The 18,265-nt window shown below is 33.7% G+C and overlaps 1 protein-coding gene across 3 annotated transcripts in view; it reads left to right on the plus strand.

Annotated features, from left to right (window-relative positions):
* Nucleotides 1–18,265, plus strand: part of LOC149575848 (uncharacterized) — a 273,561-nt gene that overhangs the window by 20,554 nt on the left and 234,742 nt on the right. The window contains exon 2 of one of the 3 annotated variants that reach the window (XM_089815776.1): nucleotides 16,570–16,720. The exons of the other annotated variants lie outside the window; for them this stretch is intronic. Within the exon in view, the coding sequence (XP_089671902.1) occupies nucleotides 16,629–16,720 (92 nt within the window). The 5' untranslated portion in view covers nucleotides 16,570–16,628. The remainder of the gene's footprint in view (nucleotides 1–16,569; nucleotides 16,721–18,265) is intronic. 3 annotated transcript variants of the gene reach the window in all.

The following is an 18,265-nucleotide window of genomic DNA, read 5'->3' on the forward strand; positions in this document are numbered from 1 at the left end:
AAACATCCAAGATCTAGTTTCTCCAATTTATTCAAGTTCATTTCAAGATGATCTTCTCCATTAAAGAAAGTTTCTATCCTATTATGACCAAGTAGAGGAATTCCTAATCAAGCAAGGAGATCCTTCCATCGATCTATGCATTCATCTCTTTTTCATTGCAAGTGAATGTTAAGCATATCTACATTGAAGATCTAGGAGAGACATTTATAGATCTACACATTTATGAGGTCATGTTTGATTCATATTCTATAAATCAAGATCAACTCCTTGATTTCAAGTGTATTTAAGTACCCTCATGGGTGTGAGTGATTTCTACATTCATCCATGAGGTTTCATGAAAAGGCGAGTCTAGCATTTACTTTTTTTACTTACATTCCTTTATAAAATTTAAATTCACTTTCAAGGTTGATTCCCAAATGAGGGTTTGATCAAGGAAAACTCTTTTTGCCCAACCTTTTCCCTATCTTTTGTGTGTCACTAATACATTTGGCATCATTTTGTGATGGCTATGTGTCGCAATTACGATAGAAATGTGTTGCCATTGCAACAATCATAAACATCACTATTTTTTAGTCTCAAATTACGATGTCTATCCTATACCGTCACAATTGTGATGCCTATCTATCACTATGAAACCACTTTATTGTGACAGAAACCCTGTCGCAATGCTTGTGGTTGATGTCACAATTGCGATGGATACCCTGGCAATTGCGATAATAGTTGGGTGTCATCGCTACAGCAACCCTGTCGCAATGCTTGTGGCTGACATCACAATTACGACAAACACCCTGGCAATTGCGACAAAAATTGGGCATCACTGCTACAGCAACCCCATCACAATTCATGTGGCTGACATCGCAATAGCGACGGAGACAAAGTAAAACAAAACAAAAATCGTTGGCTTCTAGCTACGTCAAACCAAATCAAACCTCCTAAACCTTGTGTAACTTCATTTGCTCACATCTTATATTTGAGTAGGATGGTGTCTTATTAGTGCTCCTTCCATTATTTCATGATATATTATTATCAGGCCATCCAATCAGCTATAGGACAAAGATGATTCCTGAACAATCGAATTAGCAATACGGTCGATCTACATTGTATTTGGACAATTGGTTTGAGGTTCATCTCATTGATTCCCATTCATCATAGGATCTTTATTTGATTAGACCTTGATAGAAAACATTGAGATTTCCCAAGCCCCAAGCCCAAATCGTGCAGGCTTCAATCTCTACATATTATAAAGCTTGTATATAGAGTTGAGCATCCCGTAGCTGGAAGCTTCACCTGCATCAGCTCTCGAATGGTGTGAGAATGCTTAGCTCTATATATAGGCTTTATGATATGTGGAGATTGAAGCCTGCATGATTTGGGCTTGGGGCTCAGTAAATCTCAATGTTTTCTATCGAGGTCTAATTAGATAAAGATCTTGTGATGAATGGGAATCGATGAGATGAACCTCAAACCAAGTGTCCAAATGCAATGCAGATTGACCGTATTGCTAATTTGATTGTTCAGGAATCATCTTTTTCCTATAGCTGATTGGATGGCTTGATAATAATATATCATGAAATAATGGAAGCAACACTAATAAGACACCATCCTGCTCAAATATAAGATGTGACCAAATGAAGATACGTAGGGTTTAAGAGTCTTGATTTGGTTTGATGTTGGAGGTAGTTGAGAATGACGTAGCTGGAAGCTTCACCTCCCTTGTCTCCTCCCTTTGCCTCACTCCTTCTCAGGCCTTAATATGTCATACTTATGTTGCTTAAATCATTGAGTATTGACAATTTTGCTAAAATTGATTCCTTACATTTCTCTTTTCAGAAGCTTTCTTATAAAGATAAACTATGATAGAAACAATCTCTTGAACATGCACACACTTTTCCAGCTATGGTGGACTAGGAATGTGCAATATATATTTTGTGCACTATAATATCACGTAGTGAAACTGATTATACAAATATAGAAGTAGTGAAACCATGGAAGCAAAAGCAAGTAAAATTGGGAAGGTTCAATGAAAACAAATATTATGAAGAAAGATTGCAATGATGTGGCATTAGATTGAATACATCGATATGTGTAATTGGATCAAAAATATCTTTGGATATTAATTCCAGTAAAGCAGCATCATAATTTTTTGAGATGTGTGTATTGATCTCATCATTATTTATTTAATTAATGTTACTTGAATTATTTGAACAAAAACATACACAAAATAATAAAGCTACTTTGATTTTTAATCCATGTCACTCAGGTAGAAGAAAAATAGAACAACTTTCTTTTTTAATATGTATAGCATACCTAAAATGCACCCGTAAAGCCCCATCTCAGTTGATTTGTTGTCAATCTTGGGATGACAACAAAAATTACTGGCATAGTAGGCCTGCACTTCGCAATCAAGTTGGGGCAAATAAAATATAAATATCGTGTTGAGAATTAGAATGCGTAGATGTCTTATTTGTATATCAGAAAATCAAATTCAGATATAGAACAAACCTTAATTGCATCATGAAATTTATTTGAAATTTCCAACTGTTTCTACTGCCCTTCTATTGAGACCTTTCTAGATTCTTCCTGTCAAAAACAAAGCCCAACCATCAAACTATCATGATCATACTTTAAAAATTTAATATTTAGCTTTTGACTTCACATTTTAGAAGTTAAATCACAACAACAACAAAACAAAAATCCATTTTTTGAATTTCATGAACACCCCTAAATCCAGAGGGGCATGCTTGGGAAGTAATTTGTTCCCTATCACCTTAGAACTGAAATAAGAAACTAGTTTGTGTTCAAAAGAAACATTGAGACCATAAACAGACAGAATGACAAAATAACACAAAATTCAGATATTATAATTTATTATCACAGTTTGAAATAGCAAAATTTCATAACAAAAAATGATTAGGGAGCTCCATGAAAGTTGGCTTACATGTGCTTTTTAAAAAATGTAATTTCATATTAGCTCTTTGCAACTTTCACTAAAATAAATACACAAAACATATCGCAACCCAAGCTAACTTCAGTAAATAAATAAGAAACAATGTTTAGGAAAGCCATGAATAGTAATAGCTCTTTTAAGTAAAAGTTGCAAGAAACAACTTATATAAAACACCCTACTAGGAAGCTGTGGTGAAATTTAGAAAAAAAAAAATGATGATACAATTCATAACTTTGTTGAATGCTGAGGATACAAATCCAATTAGGATAGGCTTGAACGGGAAGATAGTTGGATCAAAAAGATTAAACATTGAATCCATATTGCAATATCTTGGACTCTCTTGGCACAAGCAGTAGCTATGCTTAGTGAACTGACAGAGGGCCCATTCGATATAAAATTCAAAGACTATGGGTGGGAAGATTTGGAACTTGGAGGTAAGCTTTGTATCTGACCATGAACTCATGGATACAATTGATTTGAAGCCCAAGAGTTAGATATATTTGTTAGGAAAGCTATCTAATATGATCAAATCCTAATTCCCTTTGCTTAAAATAACCTCTTCCAAGTAGCAACATATTCAGATAACATAGTCCCAAGACAGTGCTAATCAAGGGTTTCCCTAGTTAATTATGATAATCGTATCATTGGTGATAACATAGTCCCAAGATAGTGCTGAGATCCAAGGATGCAATAAAAAAGCTAAAAATTTAGAACTTCATGACAGTTCAAAGCATGAAGCCTTAGATGCATAGGACAACAGTCTAAACATAGGACAAAATAGAGAATATTTAGTATCTTATTGAGCTTCACTTTATTTTGAGAATAGCTTAATATTCTCTACTAAATAGGGCCAACCACGTGAAGGTGGAAGCTCATTTGGCCCCATCCCCCTCCCCCTAACATCACTCTACATTCCCCGTTAACATATAACATTCATTCATTCTTTCAACCATTAATAAAATGTAACATTCAATCAATATCACATGATAACATTCAATCAATATCACATGATAACATTCATTAACACATTAGATTCGTTAACATGCAACATTCATCAATATTCTACATTAACACATAATGCATGAACATTTATTAGCACATAATTAAATTCATTGAGACATAAAATCCAATCATTATCAATTAAGGTATGTAGATGACAATCATTTCTTCTTTTTTTTCTCTCTATTTCTTTTTTCTATGTAAGCTATAAGAGGAGCATCAGTGTCATCATCAATTCCCCCCTCATCAGTGTATGAGGTAGTGTTCCTGTGCATTAAAAAAAGTTGGAGGTAGACACTTTTGCATTTCACACAGTAAATGAGAAATTCTTCTCTTCCAATAGTTTATATCTTCTTTATGGATTTCTTTAGATGACAACCACCTACATTAAGAGATTCAAGTCACAAAAAATATATAGATACGAGACTTTACAAAATAATATACAATAGATTACATAGAAAGAAAAATAAATCGCAAATATAATAAATATATAAAACAAATTGAATAGATATTACTGCTTACCTCATTTATTTTAAAAGATCATATATCACTTGTTTGATGTTATTGTTGAAGTGCTTTGGGAGAGATAGAGGAAGCACGTACTGCAGTAATTATAAACCAATCATTTCATTGTTTTCTAACATAACATAACGAACAATACATGTAGTTTATGAATATATTGCAAATACAGAAGAACATAACTTACCTTGACGAAAGTATGCCAATCATGCGTTTTGAGCCTTGGCCCAAATTCACTTTTTTTTAATATGAGATTGTTTATGTTCACAGCAAATCCTGTGGGAAATTAATTTTTTCATATGACTTCTTGTATGGCATCACTTTGTTGCTCCGTTAATAACCAAGGAAGGACACTTATATTAATCTGATCTCTGTTGCTATTTGAGTGAATGAAATTCTTCAATGCATGATTCAATTCATCAATGTCATTACAAATTTTGACAATTTTTTCCTATGTCACGCCTTCCATCCAATATTTTCCACAATATCTCTATTATATTCTTTCCAATATGAATAGTATCAAAAAAATGCACAATTTGTAAGTGCTCGTAGTAGGGCAACCTACTAAATTGTTTGGGATAGCTTTTTAGTCCCTTTGGAAGGTTGTCAGTACTGCCTTGACAACCTTCACGATCATCAATTACACAATTAGTAAACAAAAATCACAATATAAATATATATATTACAAACATAAACCATTAGGTGGAATGACATTACCTCGACGATTAATTCTATTATATTCCAACTTCCATAGGCGAGGTGTCATTCTTCATGGCTTTGATGTAGTCTCTTCTTTCCCATTGTAAAGATGTTTTTCTGTACTTTGATACTTATGATTCCTATGGAGGAAGTGTCTACACTCATCAAACACCTACTTTCCTAAACTTTTTGAATGACGAGATTTCATCTTTGGACCACAAACTGGACATGCAAAATTTCCCTTTGTTTGAAGACCTACAAGATAATGATATAATTGGATTATTAAATATGTTGATTTTTATAATTAAAATTATCGTGCGCAACTTGAATTCACTATAACATACCACAAAAATGTGTTAGCCCTGGGGCATCATGTATTGTCCATGCAAGTGTTGCATGGAATTGAAATTTTCTTTGTCCTATTGGTCTAGACACGTCACACATAGTGACACCATTCCATAACTCCACCAACTCGTTGATAAGAGGCTCAATATATACATTCATATCTTTTACTTGATATTTACCTACTTGAATGAACAGTAACATTACATAATTATTGTGACCATTTTACTGCAAGATTTGTAAGTACATGTAAATTAATAACTATCAAATGATAAGATACATAGAACAATCATTGCCAACATAATGTGCTCCCACTTTATTGACATCCACGGAGGAATGTTATTGTTGATAACAAAAATAGGCCACACCGAGTAAACAGATCTCATCTCTCCAAATGGATTGACATCATCCACTGCCAATGAAAGCTTGAGATTACGAGGTTCTTCTTTGAAGTGTTGCCACTTTTCCTCTATGTGCATAAATGTCGAACCATCCACAGAGATTTGAATAATGTTTCTCGACTTCTATTGCATGCATGATAATCCATAAATTGAGCCAAGCTACTACACCTGAATAATTTTCGCATCCGTGGAATAATGGGGATGTAACGAAGAACCTTTTGAGGCACCTTTTTTGTTAGTCGATCTGTTTGATATCTACTCATATGACATATAGGGCATTGTGTTGCAAATTCATGTTCTTTATAATATATAATATGATAATTGGGACAAGCATGTATTGCTTCATCCTCCATTCCAATATCTTTCATAACAATAGATAATTCTCGATATGAGCAAGGTAGAATATTTGATGGTGGTAAAAGAAACTTTCTTATCAATCGACAACAAAAATATTTTTTGTTAATATAAACAATATTAGTGGTACATTATTCACCCTTTGTTAACTATAAAGACATATATGACATACCTTAACATACGTAACATTTTTATGTTGGATAAACCATTCATAACCTTCAAGTTCAACAACAACAATACAACAGAGAGAAGAGTTGTTTGGGAGTCTTTGTATAGGGGCTCGTATGCCTTCTCAAGTAGAGGTACATCGAGGCTATCATCATCATCATGATCAAATAAGCTTGGAATAAATGTGTCATGGATCAATGTATTTATACCATCATCTTCAATTGTGTTTTCTAGCACATGATCATCATCTTCCATAGGATCATTATCTTCACCTTGGATATTCGCACCTCCATGTTCCTCCACTTTGAAAACCATATTCTTCATATTGTTGTGGTTCATATCATGTACTTCCCTTGGGAGATCAACCTATGTAAAATTGATTAACATAAATAAACCGTGATCATCAACTCATCATCAAGTGATTTCATATGTTTATAAATTGTTAAAATGATATAATGAACAACTTACTAGTGGATGATAGTCATGCCCCCCTTCAATGTGACCATTCTCCCTACAATGTCTCTTAACTATTTTGATTAGCAGTCTTCTACGGTTTAAGCCCTTACAAATTTTGCAAGAAAAATAACATTTTCCATCACCTTTTCTTTTCAAGTTAGACCACAATCTAGCCATTGTCTCTCTTATTTTGTTCTTCACTTATATTATCTAACATGATCGTTCTTCACAGGAAGCAAAAATCGAGCTATGAAAACTTCGGTCTACAATTTTCACAAATTAAGAAAAATTGTCAAAAGTACACAAATCTTCTTAGACCTAGCTAAACACTTTAATATTTTAAAAATACTTGCTTTGACTTTATTCCTAAGATATTTAACCCAATCACCTTTTATAACATTTAGTCAATTGCTCTAGGCAAATTTGTGGATAAGATTATTTGTAAAACTTTGACCAACCACCTGAAGGTCTTATTTCAAGAGACCTTACAACATTAAGCCACTAAAAGAAATTTCAAAACATATAAGCTAAAAGTCTAGTTAAAATATAAATTAGATTAAAAAATATACAATTTTCATACTCTAGCGTGCAACTATAACTCATGCAACAACCTTCTTGCTTAGCTGTAGAAGCTCTCCAACAATCAAATTATACAAGCTACAAGGCCTAACAGCAATTTCAAAACATATAAGCTACAAGGCAAGACATATTACATGACATGGCAAAAGGAACAAAATTTACAAGCTTTAGCAAGACATATTAAACAACATCATAGTGCTAGAGAGATCACAATTATATGAGTCAAACATAGTCATGAAAAAGCACATAAATTAGTTATTATATGCAATTAAAAGATATATAGTTAGATAGGGACATCCATAGAGCATATTGAAAATGGAGCAATGAGATCTGGTGGGGGTGAAATAGGTGGCCAAACACAAAGGAACAACACAGCAGTGACAGATGCAGATGGAGATGCAGACGAGATGGATCGATGGTGGGCAATGTCAGTGGGGTTGTGTTTTGGAGTTGGATTTGCTAGCATGTTTTCAATGTTGTGCTTTCACCTAAAATCAAGGTACAAGTATTTTACTTTGATGGATAGTTTTATCCAATATCTTTTTTGAATGCTAAATTCATGAAGGTTTTATGTTGGTCCTGATGTATTTGAATTTTTATATTTAACTTCTTACATACAGTTAGAAGTCCCATGAAGTAGTTGTTATATGGGTTGAACTAATTCTTCCTCTCCTTTATTTTATTGACCAAATTTCTCAAAATTAATTGTTCACATATTGCATTTGATTCCAATTTTCTCTAAATGCTTGCAAGTGTGAGTGTTGAAGTTAGATGCATTGAATATGTTTAGGATTGCCATAAGTGATTGGGGTCTTGGGAACCCACCTAGTCCATCCTTCCTTGAAGCCCTAGCTTAACTTGATCAACTATGCCTAGGTACCAAGCAACAGTTTGGAGGGTGCTAGAGCAAGATCATCCTAGAAGCTTTTTGGATTCTAGCAAGTGTCTTAAGAGGTGCCTAAAATAGTGGAGAAGTCCCTATGCCATAGAGGGATAGTTGGTGAAAATACAAGAAAATGGATTGGAAAGGCTACAAGGATTGTAGGCCTAGAAGTGCAAAGGATTGTTGTGGATTTGGTAGATTCCAAACAAACAGAGGATTGTGGTTGGACTAAAGGTCTTGGTTGCTGTCACCATTTCTTGTGTTAGCGAGTGAAGTTTTTGAAGTGGATTGCCCCATTTGGGCTCAACAGTTGTGTATACCCAGTGTGGGTAAGGGGACTTATACCAAATCCTAGATCCAAAAATTCGATTGTGAAAGCCTTCTGAAGGCTAGTAGAAGAAGTGGCTGCTAGACTCTGCATCAGAATATAATTGTGATACTATACTACAAGAGAAGATGATCTTCAATATTATAATCTTTCATAACTAAAGACAGCTAATTGAAGTTTGACCTATAACATAACCTTGTATATCCAAGCTATGAATGGAGTCAAGTTCTTATGGTTTGGAATCATAAAATTGTGAAAAAGTTTAAACGTTGAGTGACTACCAAAGGGGGGTCATTACAATCTACATCATAAACACATAACACTTAAACACATAACAAAAGAGAGAAAAAGAGGGATTTGTGTACTAGTAGATGGTGCAACAGTCGATGCGTGTTGTCAATTCAATAGTCGAAAAGAGATTTTTGGTTGTTCTGGATGGAGGCGACGTCGTCATAGGATACAATTGATTTGAAGCTAAAGAATAAAATTGTTAGAGCATACATAAATATAGAATGCGTGGACTAGCATGGACAAGATTGTTAGAGCATTAAAAAAAAAGGATTGTTCGAGCATGTATTGCCAATGATTATGATCATTCCTATATATATTCAATGGAAAACACAAGTGGGGAATGGAGCATGCGATCTACCTGAATCACCTATAGCACCCTCATCATGGGAATGGGGCTCGAAATCACGCAAAAACCTCTATAAAGACAATGCATCCATATTTTAATTAATGCCATAAAAGAGCATAACATAAAAACCATTATTGAACTCTTGTTATAATTAAAAATTTCATTAATACTTACCTTTAAGGTTTTAGAGGTGTGCAAAAATTCAGATCCCCTATCTTTTATTTCCTAAGTAGTAGGCTTTATGGTTGACAAACGTATAATTTCTTTGCCAGTTTTCTTTAGCACCTTTTTAATCAAACCAATCAGGTCATCGGTCTCTACTAAATCAATATAGAAAGGGTCCTCCTCGGGGGGGGACTATTGAGGAACTGCAGGTTCCTTTCCCTCCCTCCGACCACTGGCCCTCTGTGACAACAATAGTATTAGTATTATCAAAATTACTCCAAAACAATGAAAAAAACAATATTGAAAAAAAACATTTTGCTTCTATCTAGTTTGCACAATTACAATGAGTTTTACCTGCTGATGTGTAGATGAGCCAGGAACATCGCCAACATCCCCTCTGGGTGGTTACTCCATATTGTGCCCCTGTGTCAAAGATCAAGTATAAAAATTTTAGCCAAAAATTTATTGACTAAATGGTATGTTGGAGTCATTGATTAGAAGTTGGTTTAATAGTATGTTCCATCCCCATGATAATAGCCTCATTTGTATCTATGCGGTTCAAATTGTAATCAATAAGAAGCTCTTCCCTTGCACATATTGATTTTATCACATAGATGAAAACACAATTTCCCTTGCACGCCTCAAATATGCAATTGGGTTGCTTTATAGTTGACCCAGGTAATGATGATGGTGTTATGCAATATATCCTCTCGTTAACACAAAAATCAATGTTTATTGGAGGAAGTTCCTTGGGTACCCAATGTTTCTGTAGATGTTGATACCTCAAGGGCACCTTGATGTCGCCTTTCATCTCATCATCATAAGAACATGAACCCCCTTGAGCAAGGAAAAATTTCATGTGTTTATTGAATTTCCTTCTAGTCCTTTGACCTCTAGTTAATCTCCCTGTTCTAGATAAAATGCATGTCTCACTTTCCTCTTCTATTCCTATATTTCCCTCACTCGAGGAAGACACTTCTAAAAAATACCTATTCGCTACTACCTACAAATGGGAGAGATCTTAGAAGAAATCAATCTTACTATTGATAAGTGTATTAAATAGACTGTCTATAAGGAGTATTGACTTATACCTGTCGATCCATGAGATTGTGTGGGATGCTCCTGAAAGGGGTTCAATTTCCTGCAAATGCAATTCAATTATCGTGAGTAGAATCACATCATAATCATAATCAAATCCATCATAAGCATAACATAAAAATTAAAACCATTAAAAGGTACACAATATAACACTTAAATCAAGATCACATTATAAGCCTACTAGGGAAGTAGACCTAGTTAAGGGCTAAAACTGGGTTTTTGTATCAGCTGATGAGTTGAGGGCTTAGCCACCTTGGGGAGATTATTTGAAGTTTTTTGATGTGTGTGGAGGTGGAGGAAACACCTAGTTAAGGTGAAGTCAAGTTTGGCGCCTATTGAGGCATTGTGAGCATTTGATAATTTGTTGATTAGATTGCTTGGATGAATCCATTAGATGGATTGAGGGACATTCATGGGATTATTCCAAAGATGTAGAACCTAAGGTAGCATAAGGATTTGGTGTGCACTCTGGTAGGTTATGGAGTTGGCTTGGATTAAGGAGAGGGATCTTATGAAGATGCTTGGTTGGTGCTGTGAGAACACTATGGAAGTCCCTCTTGTTATGAATGATTGCAAGTCCACCTAGGGTCTCTGCATCACCTATAGAGGTAGAATTATTAACCAAAAAATTGGGTAAGCACTTATATTATGTTTTCCCTATGAATTTTATTCTAGGTACAACTCCCTTTTATAGATATTTAATCAATTCCCTTTTCTAAACTAAATACTTACAAATGCTTTTGACCTGAAAGAAAATAAGGCTCAATACATTCACGCATCAATATGTGTTTTAAATATTTTTATTTAATTAATTTAGATTAATAGTTAATTTAGATTAGCAGTATTCTATTTGTAGTTGAAACTTGTAGCTTTTAAATAGATAATGAATAAACTATGTAACCATATAAGACAAATATATTTCTATCAAGAAATGAATATTAAATAGATTAAGGATTGATGGCATACCTCTAAATTTCATCATCATCATCCTCATCGTCATCATCATCATCATCATCATCATCATCATCATCCTCATCATCATCATCATCATCATCATCATCCTCGCCATCATCATCGTTGTCATCGTCATCATCAATATCATCATCATCAACATCAACATCATCTTCATCATCATCATCATTAACAACATCATCGTCATCATCTTCTTCTTTTTCTTCATGAAAATTTGTGTCAAGAACATCATCCAATAACTGTTGATCATGATCACCATCTACATCATCTTCTACTTCTTTGATATCTTCTTCTTCCATCGCATTATACTTTATTGGCCTTCCTCTTGGTTCATGTCTAACAAAAAATGACCAACCCGGTTTATGTGGAACCTCTGAGTAAAATACCTACTCAAATTGGCTTCAAAGAACATAGGGCTCATCCCCAACTGGCTCAAATGACGTTGTATTAACCATTGTAAATCCATTATCATGTTCAATAACAGTTCTATCAGGATCATTTGGATTAAGTCGTAGCCTATACCATTTGACAACGAAGAGTACTAATTTGAAGGAACTAAAGTCACACTCAAGTATATCATCCAAAATGCCATAGTATCGATTTTCAAACTCTCGAGGATGTAAGTTGTTTCTAAATGAAATATTAGTCACTTGAAAGATTGTAGTTATTCCTGAATCACAAGTTTTCTTCGTGTCATCCAACACTTTGACGCGAAATTTTTGACCGTTACAAAACATAGCCTTGTGGTGTTTAACCTACAATAATATGTGAAACATGTCAAAATTATTGTATCGTGAGTTGATAAACATACAGGTGATTAATAAATTTGTACATACCTAGAAATCTCTTAAACCATGTGCTAAGTCTATTTCCCTTTGTGTAACATTGGAATCTCCATTACGATGAGCTTCTTTAACCAATGAAGATACACCTTCCCATGTTAATGTGCGACCAAAATGTTGACATCGTTCAATCCATACCGTCATCCTATCAAGATTTTTTGCAATATACAAATGTAGTGCATCCCACTCTTGAGCACATATACAAAAAAAAAAAGACAACTTACAACCGATTTATTTTGAAGATTAGGAAATAATTTATTACAATAACATCTTATAATTTATTACCTCTCACTTTTCTCAATGTACCTTTCCCCATCAAGTACTCCCCTTCTAATTTTTTAAAAGGCTCAAGATCCCAAATGCGATCTACATGGATATTTGATGCAAACTTAGGAAGATATTTAGTAATGTACACCATAGTCTGGTATACCATATATCCCTCTACCATAGAACCCTCAGGATGTGCTCTTTGCTGAACCAAAGCCTTCAAAGATTTCAAGTGCCTCTCAACTATCCAAATTGACCTAGTGTGTACAGGTCCACACAATTCAATCTCCTCAACTAGGTGTATGAGGTAGTGTTCCCGTGCATTAAAAAAAGTTGGAGGTAGACACTTTTGCATTTCACATAGTAAATGAGGAATTCTTCTCTTCTAATAGTTTATATCTTCTTTATGGATTTCTTTAGATGACAACCACCTACATTAAGAGATTCAAGTCACAAAAAATATATAGATATGAGACTTTACAAAATAATATACAATAGATTACATAGCAAGAAAAATAAATCGCAAATATAATAAATATATACAACAAATTGAACAGATATTACTACTTAACTCATGTATTTTCCAAGATTGTATATCACTTGTTTGATGTTATTGTTGAAGTGCTCTGGGAGAGATAGAGGAAGCACGTACTGTAGTAATTATAAACTAATCATTTCATTGTTTTCTAACATAAAATAATGAACAATACACGTAGTTTATGAATATATTGTAAATACATAAGAACATAACTTACCTTGACAAAAGTATGCCAATCATGCGTTTTGAGCCTTGGCCCAAATTCACTTTTTTTTTATATGAGATTGTTTATGTTTGCAGTAAATCCTATGGGAAATTAATTTTTTCGTATGACTTCTTTTATGGCATCACTTTTCTGCTCCATTAATAACCAAGGAAGGGCACTTATATTAATCTGATCTCTGTTGCTATTTGAGTGAATGAAATTCTTCAATGCATGATTCGATTCATGAATGTCATTACAAATTTTGACAATTTTTTCCTATGTCACGCCTTCCATCCAATATTTTCCACAATGTCTCTATTATATTCTTTCCAATATGAATAGTATCAAAAAAATGCACAATTTGTAAGTGCTCATAGTAGGGCAACCTACTAAATTGTTTGGGATAGCTTTTTAGTCCCTTTGGAAGGTTGTCAATACTGCCTTGACGACCTTCACGATCATCAATTACACAATTAGTAAACAAAAATCACAATAGAAATATATATATTACAAACATAAACCATTAGGTGGAACTACATTACCTCGACGATTAATTCTATTACATTCCAACTTCCATAGGCGAGGTGTCATTCTTCATGGCTTTGATGTAGTCTCTTCTTTCCCATTGAAAAGATGTTTTTTCGTACTTCGATACTTATGATTCCTATGGAGGAAGTGTCTACACTCATCAAACACCTACTTTCCTAAACATTTTGAATGACGAGATTTCATCTTTGGACCACAAACTGGACATGCAAATTTTCCCTTTGTTTGAAGACCTACAAGATAATGATATAATTGGATTATTAAATATGTTGATTTTTATAGTTAGAATTATCGTGCGCAACTTGAATTCACTATAACATACCACAAAAATGTGTTAGCCCTGGGGCATCATGTATTGTCCATGCAAGTGTTGCATGGAATTGAAATTGTCTTTGTCCTATTGGTCTAGACACGTCATACATAGTGACACCGTTCCATAACTCCACCAACTCGTCGATAAGAGGCTCAATATATACATTCATATCTTTTACTTGATATTTACCTACTTGAATAAACAATAAAATTACATAATTATTGTGACCATTTTACTGCAAGATTTGTAAGTACATGTAAATTAATAACTATCAAATGATAAGATACCTGGAACAATCATTGCCAACATAATGTGCTCCCTCTTTATTGACATCCATGGAGGAATGTTATTGTTGATAACAAAAATAGGCCACACCGAGCAAACAGATCTCATCTCTCCAAATGAATTGACACCGTCCGCTGCCAATGAAAGCTTGAGATTATGAAGTTCTTTGAAGTGTTGCCACTTTTTCTCTATGTGCATAAATGTCAAACCATCCGCAGGGATTCGAATAATGTCATCTCGACTTCTATTGCATGCATGATAATCCATAAATTGAGCCAAGCTACTACACCTGAATAATTATCACATCCGTGGAATAATGGGGATGTAACGAAAAACCTTTTGAGGCACCTTTTTTGTTAGTCAATCTATTTGATATCTACTTGTATGACATACAGGGCATTGTGTTGCAAATTCATGTTCTTTATAATATATAATATGATCATTGGGACAAGCATGTATTGCTTCATACTCCATTCCAATATCTTTCATAACAATAGATAATTCTCGATATGAGCAAGGTAGAATATTTGATGGTGGTAACAGAAACTTGCCTATCAATCTACAACAAAAAATATTTGTTGTTAATATAAACATTATTAGTGGTACATTATTCACCCTTTGTTAAATATAAAGACATATATGACATACCTTAACATACGTGACATTGTTATGTTGGATAAACCATTCATAACCTTCAAGTTCAACAACAACAATACAATAGAGAGAAGAGTTGTTTGGGAGTCTTTGTATAGGGGCTCGTATGCCTTCTCAAGTAGAGGTACATCGAGGCTATCATCATCATCATGATCAAATAAGCTTGGACTAAATGTGTCATGGATCAATGTATTTATACCATCATCTTCAATTGTGTTTTCTAGCACATGATCATCATCTTCCGTAGGATCATTATCTTCACCTTGGATATTCACACCTCCATGTTCCTCCACTTCGAAAACCATATTCTTTGGATTGTTGTGGTTCATATTATGTACTTCCCTAGGGAGATCAACCTATATAAAATTGATTAACATAAATAACCATGATCATCAACTCATCATCAAGTGATTTCATATGTATATAAATTGTTAAAATGATATAATGAACAACTTACTAGTTGATTATAGTCATGCCCCCCTTCATGTGACCATTCTCCCTACAATGTCTCTTAACTATTTTGATTAGCAATCTTCTATGGTTTAAGCCCTTACAAATTTTGCAAGGAAAATAACATTTTCCATCACCTTTTCTTTTCAAGTTAGACCAAAATCTAGCGATTGTCTCCCTATTTTGTTCTTCACTTATATTAAATCTAACATGATCATTCTTCGCAAGAAGCAAAAATCGAGCTATGAAAACTTCGGTCTACAACTTTCACAAACTAAGGAAAATTGTCAAAAGTACACAAATCTTCTTAGACCTAGCTAAATACTTTAATATTTTAAAAATACTTTCTTTGACTTTATTCCTAAGACATTTAACCCAATCACCTTTTATAACATTTAGTCAATTGCTCTAGGCAAATTTGTGGATAAGATTATTTGTAAAACTTTGACCAACCGCCTGAAGGTCTTATTTCAAGAGACCTTACAACATTAAGCCACCAAAAGAAATTTCAAAAAATATAAGCTAAAAGTCTAGTTAAAATATACATTAGATTAAAAAATATACAATTTTCATACCCAAGCGTGCAGCTATAACTCATGCAATGACCTTCTTGCTTAGTTGTAGAAGCTCTCCAGCAATCAAATTATACAAGCTACAAGGCCTAACAGCAGTTTCAAAACATATAAGCTACAAGGCAAGACATATTACATGACATGGCAAAAGGAACAAAATTTACAAGCTTTAGCAAGACATATTAAACAACATCATAGTGCTAGAGAGATCACAATTATATGAGTCAAACATAGTCATGAAAAAGAACATAAATTAGTTATTATATGCAATTAAAAGATATATAGTTAGATAGGGACATCCATAGGGCATATTAAAAATGGAGCAATGAGATCTAGTGGGGGTGATATAGGTGGCCAAACACAAAGGAACAACACAGCAGTGACAGATGCAGATGGAGATGCAGACAAGATGGATCAATGGTGGGCAGTGTCAGTGGGGTTGTGTTTTAGAGTTGGATTTGCTAGCATGATTGCAATGTTGTGCTTTCACCCAAAATCAAGGTACAAGTATTTTACTTTGATGGATAGTTTTATCCAATATCTTTTTGAACGCTGAATTCATGAAGGTTTCATGTTGGTCCTGATGTATTTGAATTTTTATATTTAACTTCTTACATACAATTAGAAGTCCCACGAAGTAGTTGTTATATGGGTTGAACTAATTCTTCCTCTCCTTTATTTTATTGACCAAATTTCTCAAAATTAATTGTTCACATATTAAATTTGATTCCAGTTTTCCCTAAATGCTTGCAATTGAATATTAAAGATATAACATTTTGTTAACAATCAAGATAATTCTGCACAATCAGATTTTATTCAAGAGGCAACTTCTTATCACTTTGAAAGGTGACCAATATTTGGTGGATCTACACAATAAAATATATAATTCTTGCATAATTTTGATAATGAGTAGAATGTATGTGAGAATTTCAAAATACATTTCAATTGCCCCAGATACATATTCTTGATAGAATCTTCTTAATAGTTTGCCTTTAAAGAGTGCAAACATAAGAGCTTATTTGTACTGAATTAAATATGATTAATGTTGTTTGTTGATATTCTTTCTGCTGAAAATTGTTTTAGAGCTTTGGCTAGCAATCTGTAGCAATATATTACAAAGATTAGAACAAGTAAAACATGGAGGCTCTTCAATATATTTCCAGTGATGCAAAATTTGCAGCTGTCTTGTTAACTGGCTCTATTCCACTATCTATATGTCTTGCCAATAATATTTTAGTATTTGTGGACTTTTCAAAGAATGCACTAAGTGATGTCACTCCTACAAATCTGGTCAGATGTTCTCAATTGAGAATTTTGAATTTGACTCAAAATTATTTCAAAGGTGGGGTACTAGAAGAGTTAGGGAATCTTCCTCTACTTGAGACACTAAATCTGAGTAAAGAAAAAATTGCAAGCTATTATTCCTCCTCCTATTGTAAATTGCACAAAACTTTGAGTATTTGACTTGCAAAATAAAATTTAGGGGTGTATCTCAATTTGTATTGGAGAACTAGCAGAGTTACGATTTCTCAACTTGTCTTTTAATGAGTTGTAAAACATTCTCTCACCAAAGTTGTTTACGTTCAAGAATCTTCAAATTCTAGATTAATCTCATAATAATTTATGAGGATTGATTCTTGAGAGTTCAAGGATGTTGAATGATATGACAAATTTGACACAAAGTGAAAAACATAGAGACAACATTTAGAGTTTCGGACTGGATTTCACGTTAGCTCCATGTTTCAAATAATGTTTATGAATCAAACAATATTTTGGATTAAAGGACAAGCAATGCCATACCCTAAGATTATCAATGCCTTCCAAATTCATTGATTTTTTTTACAAGAAGCTCCCAAGAAATATTCCTAAGGAAATGGAAGAGCTGAAGGGTATAATTGCTCTAAACATTACGGGATTGTTTTATTCAATATATTTTTCAACATTGAATCCTTAAAGGATATATTATGGATACCATTTCAAGTCTAATACCCTTGAACATCTTCACCTCTAATGAGTAGGTGTGTGGAACAATTCTAGACACCAATT

Source organism: Cupressus sempervirens, chromosome 1 (genome assembly GCF_028749045.1).
Source record: "Cupressus sempervirens isolate cs-2001-9-10 chromosome 1, ASM2874904v1, whole genome shotgun sequence".
Taxonomy (NCBI): Eukaryota; Viridiplantae; Streptophyta; class Pinopsida; order Cupressales; family Cupressaceae; genus Cupressus; species Cupressus sempervirens.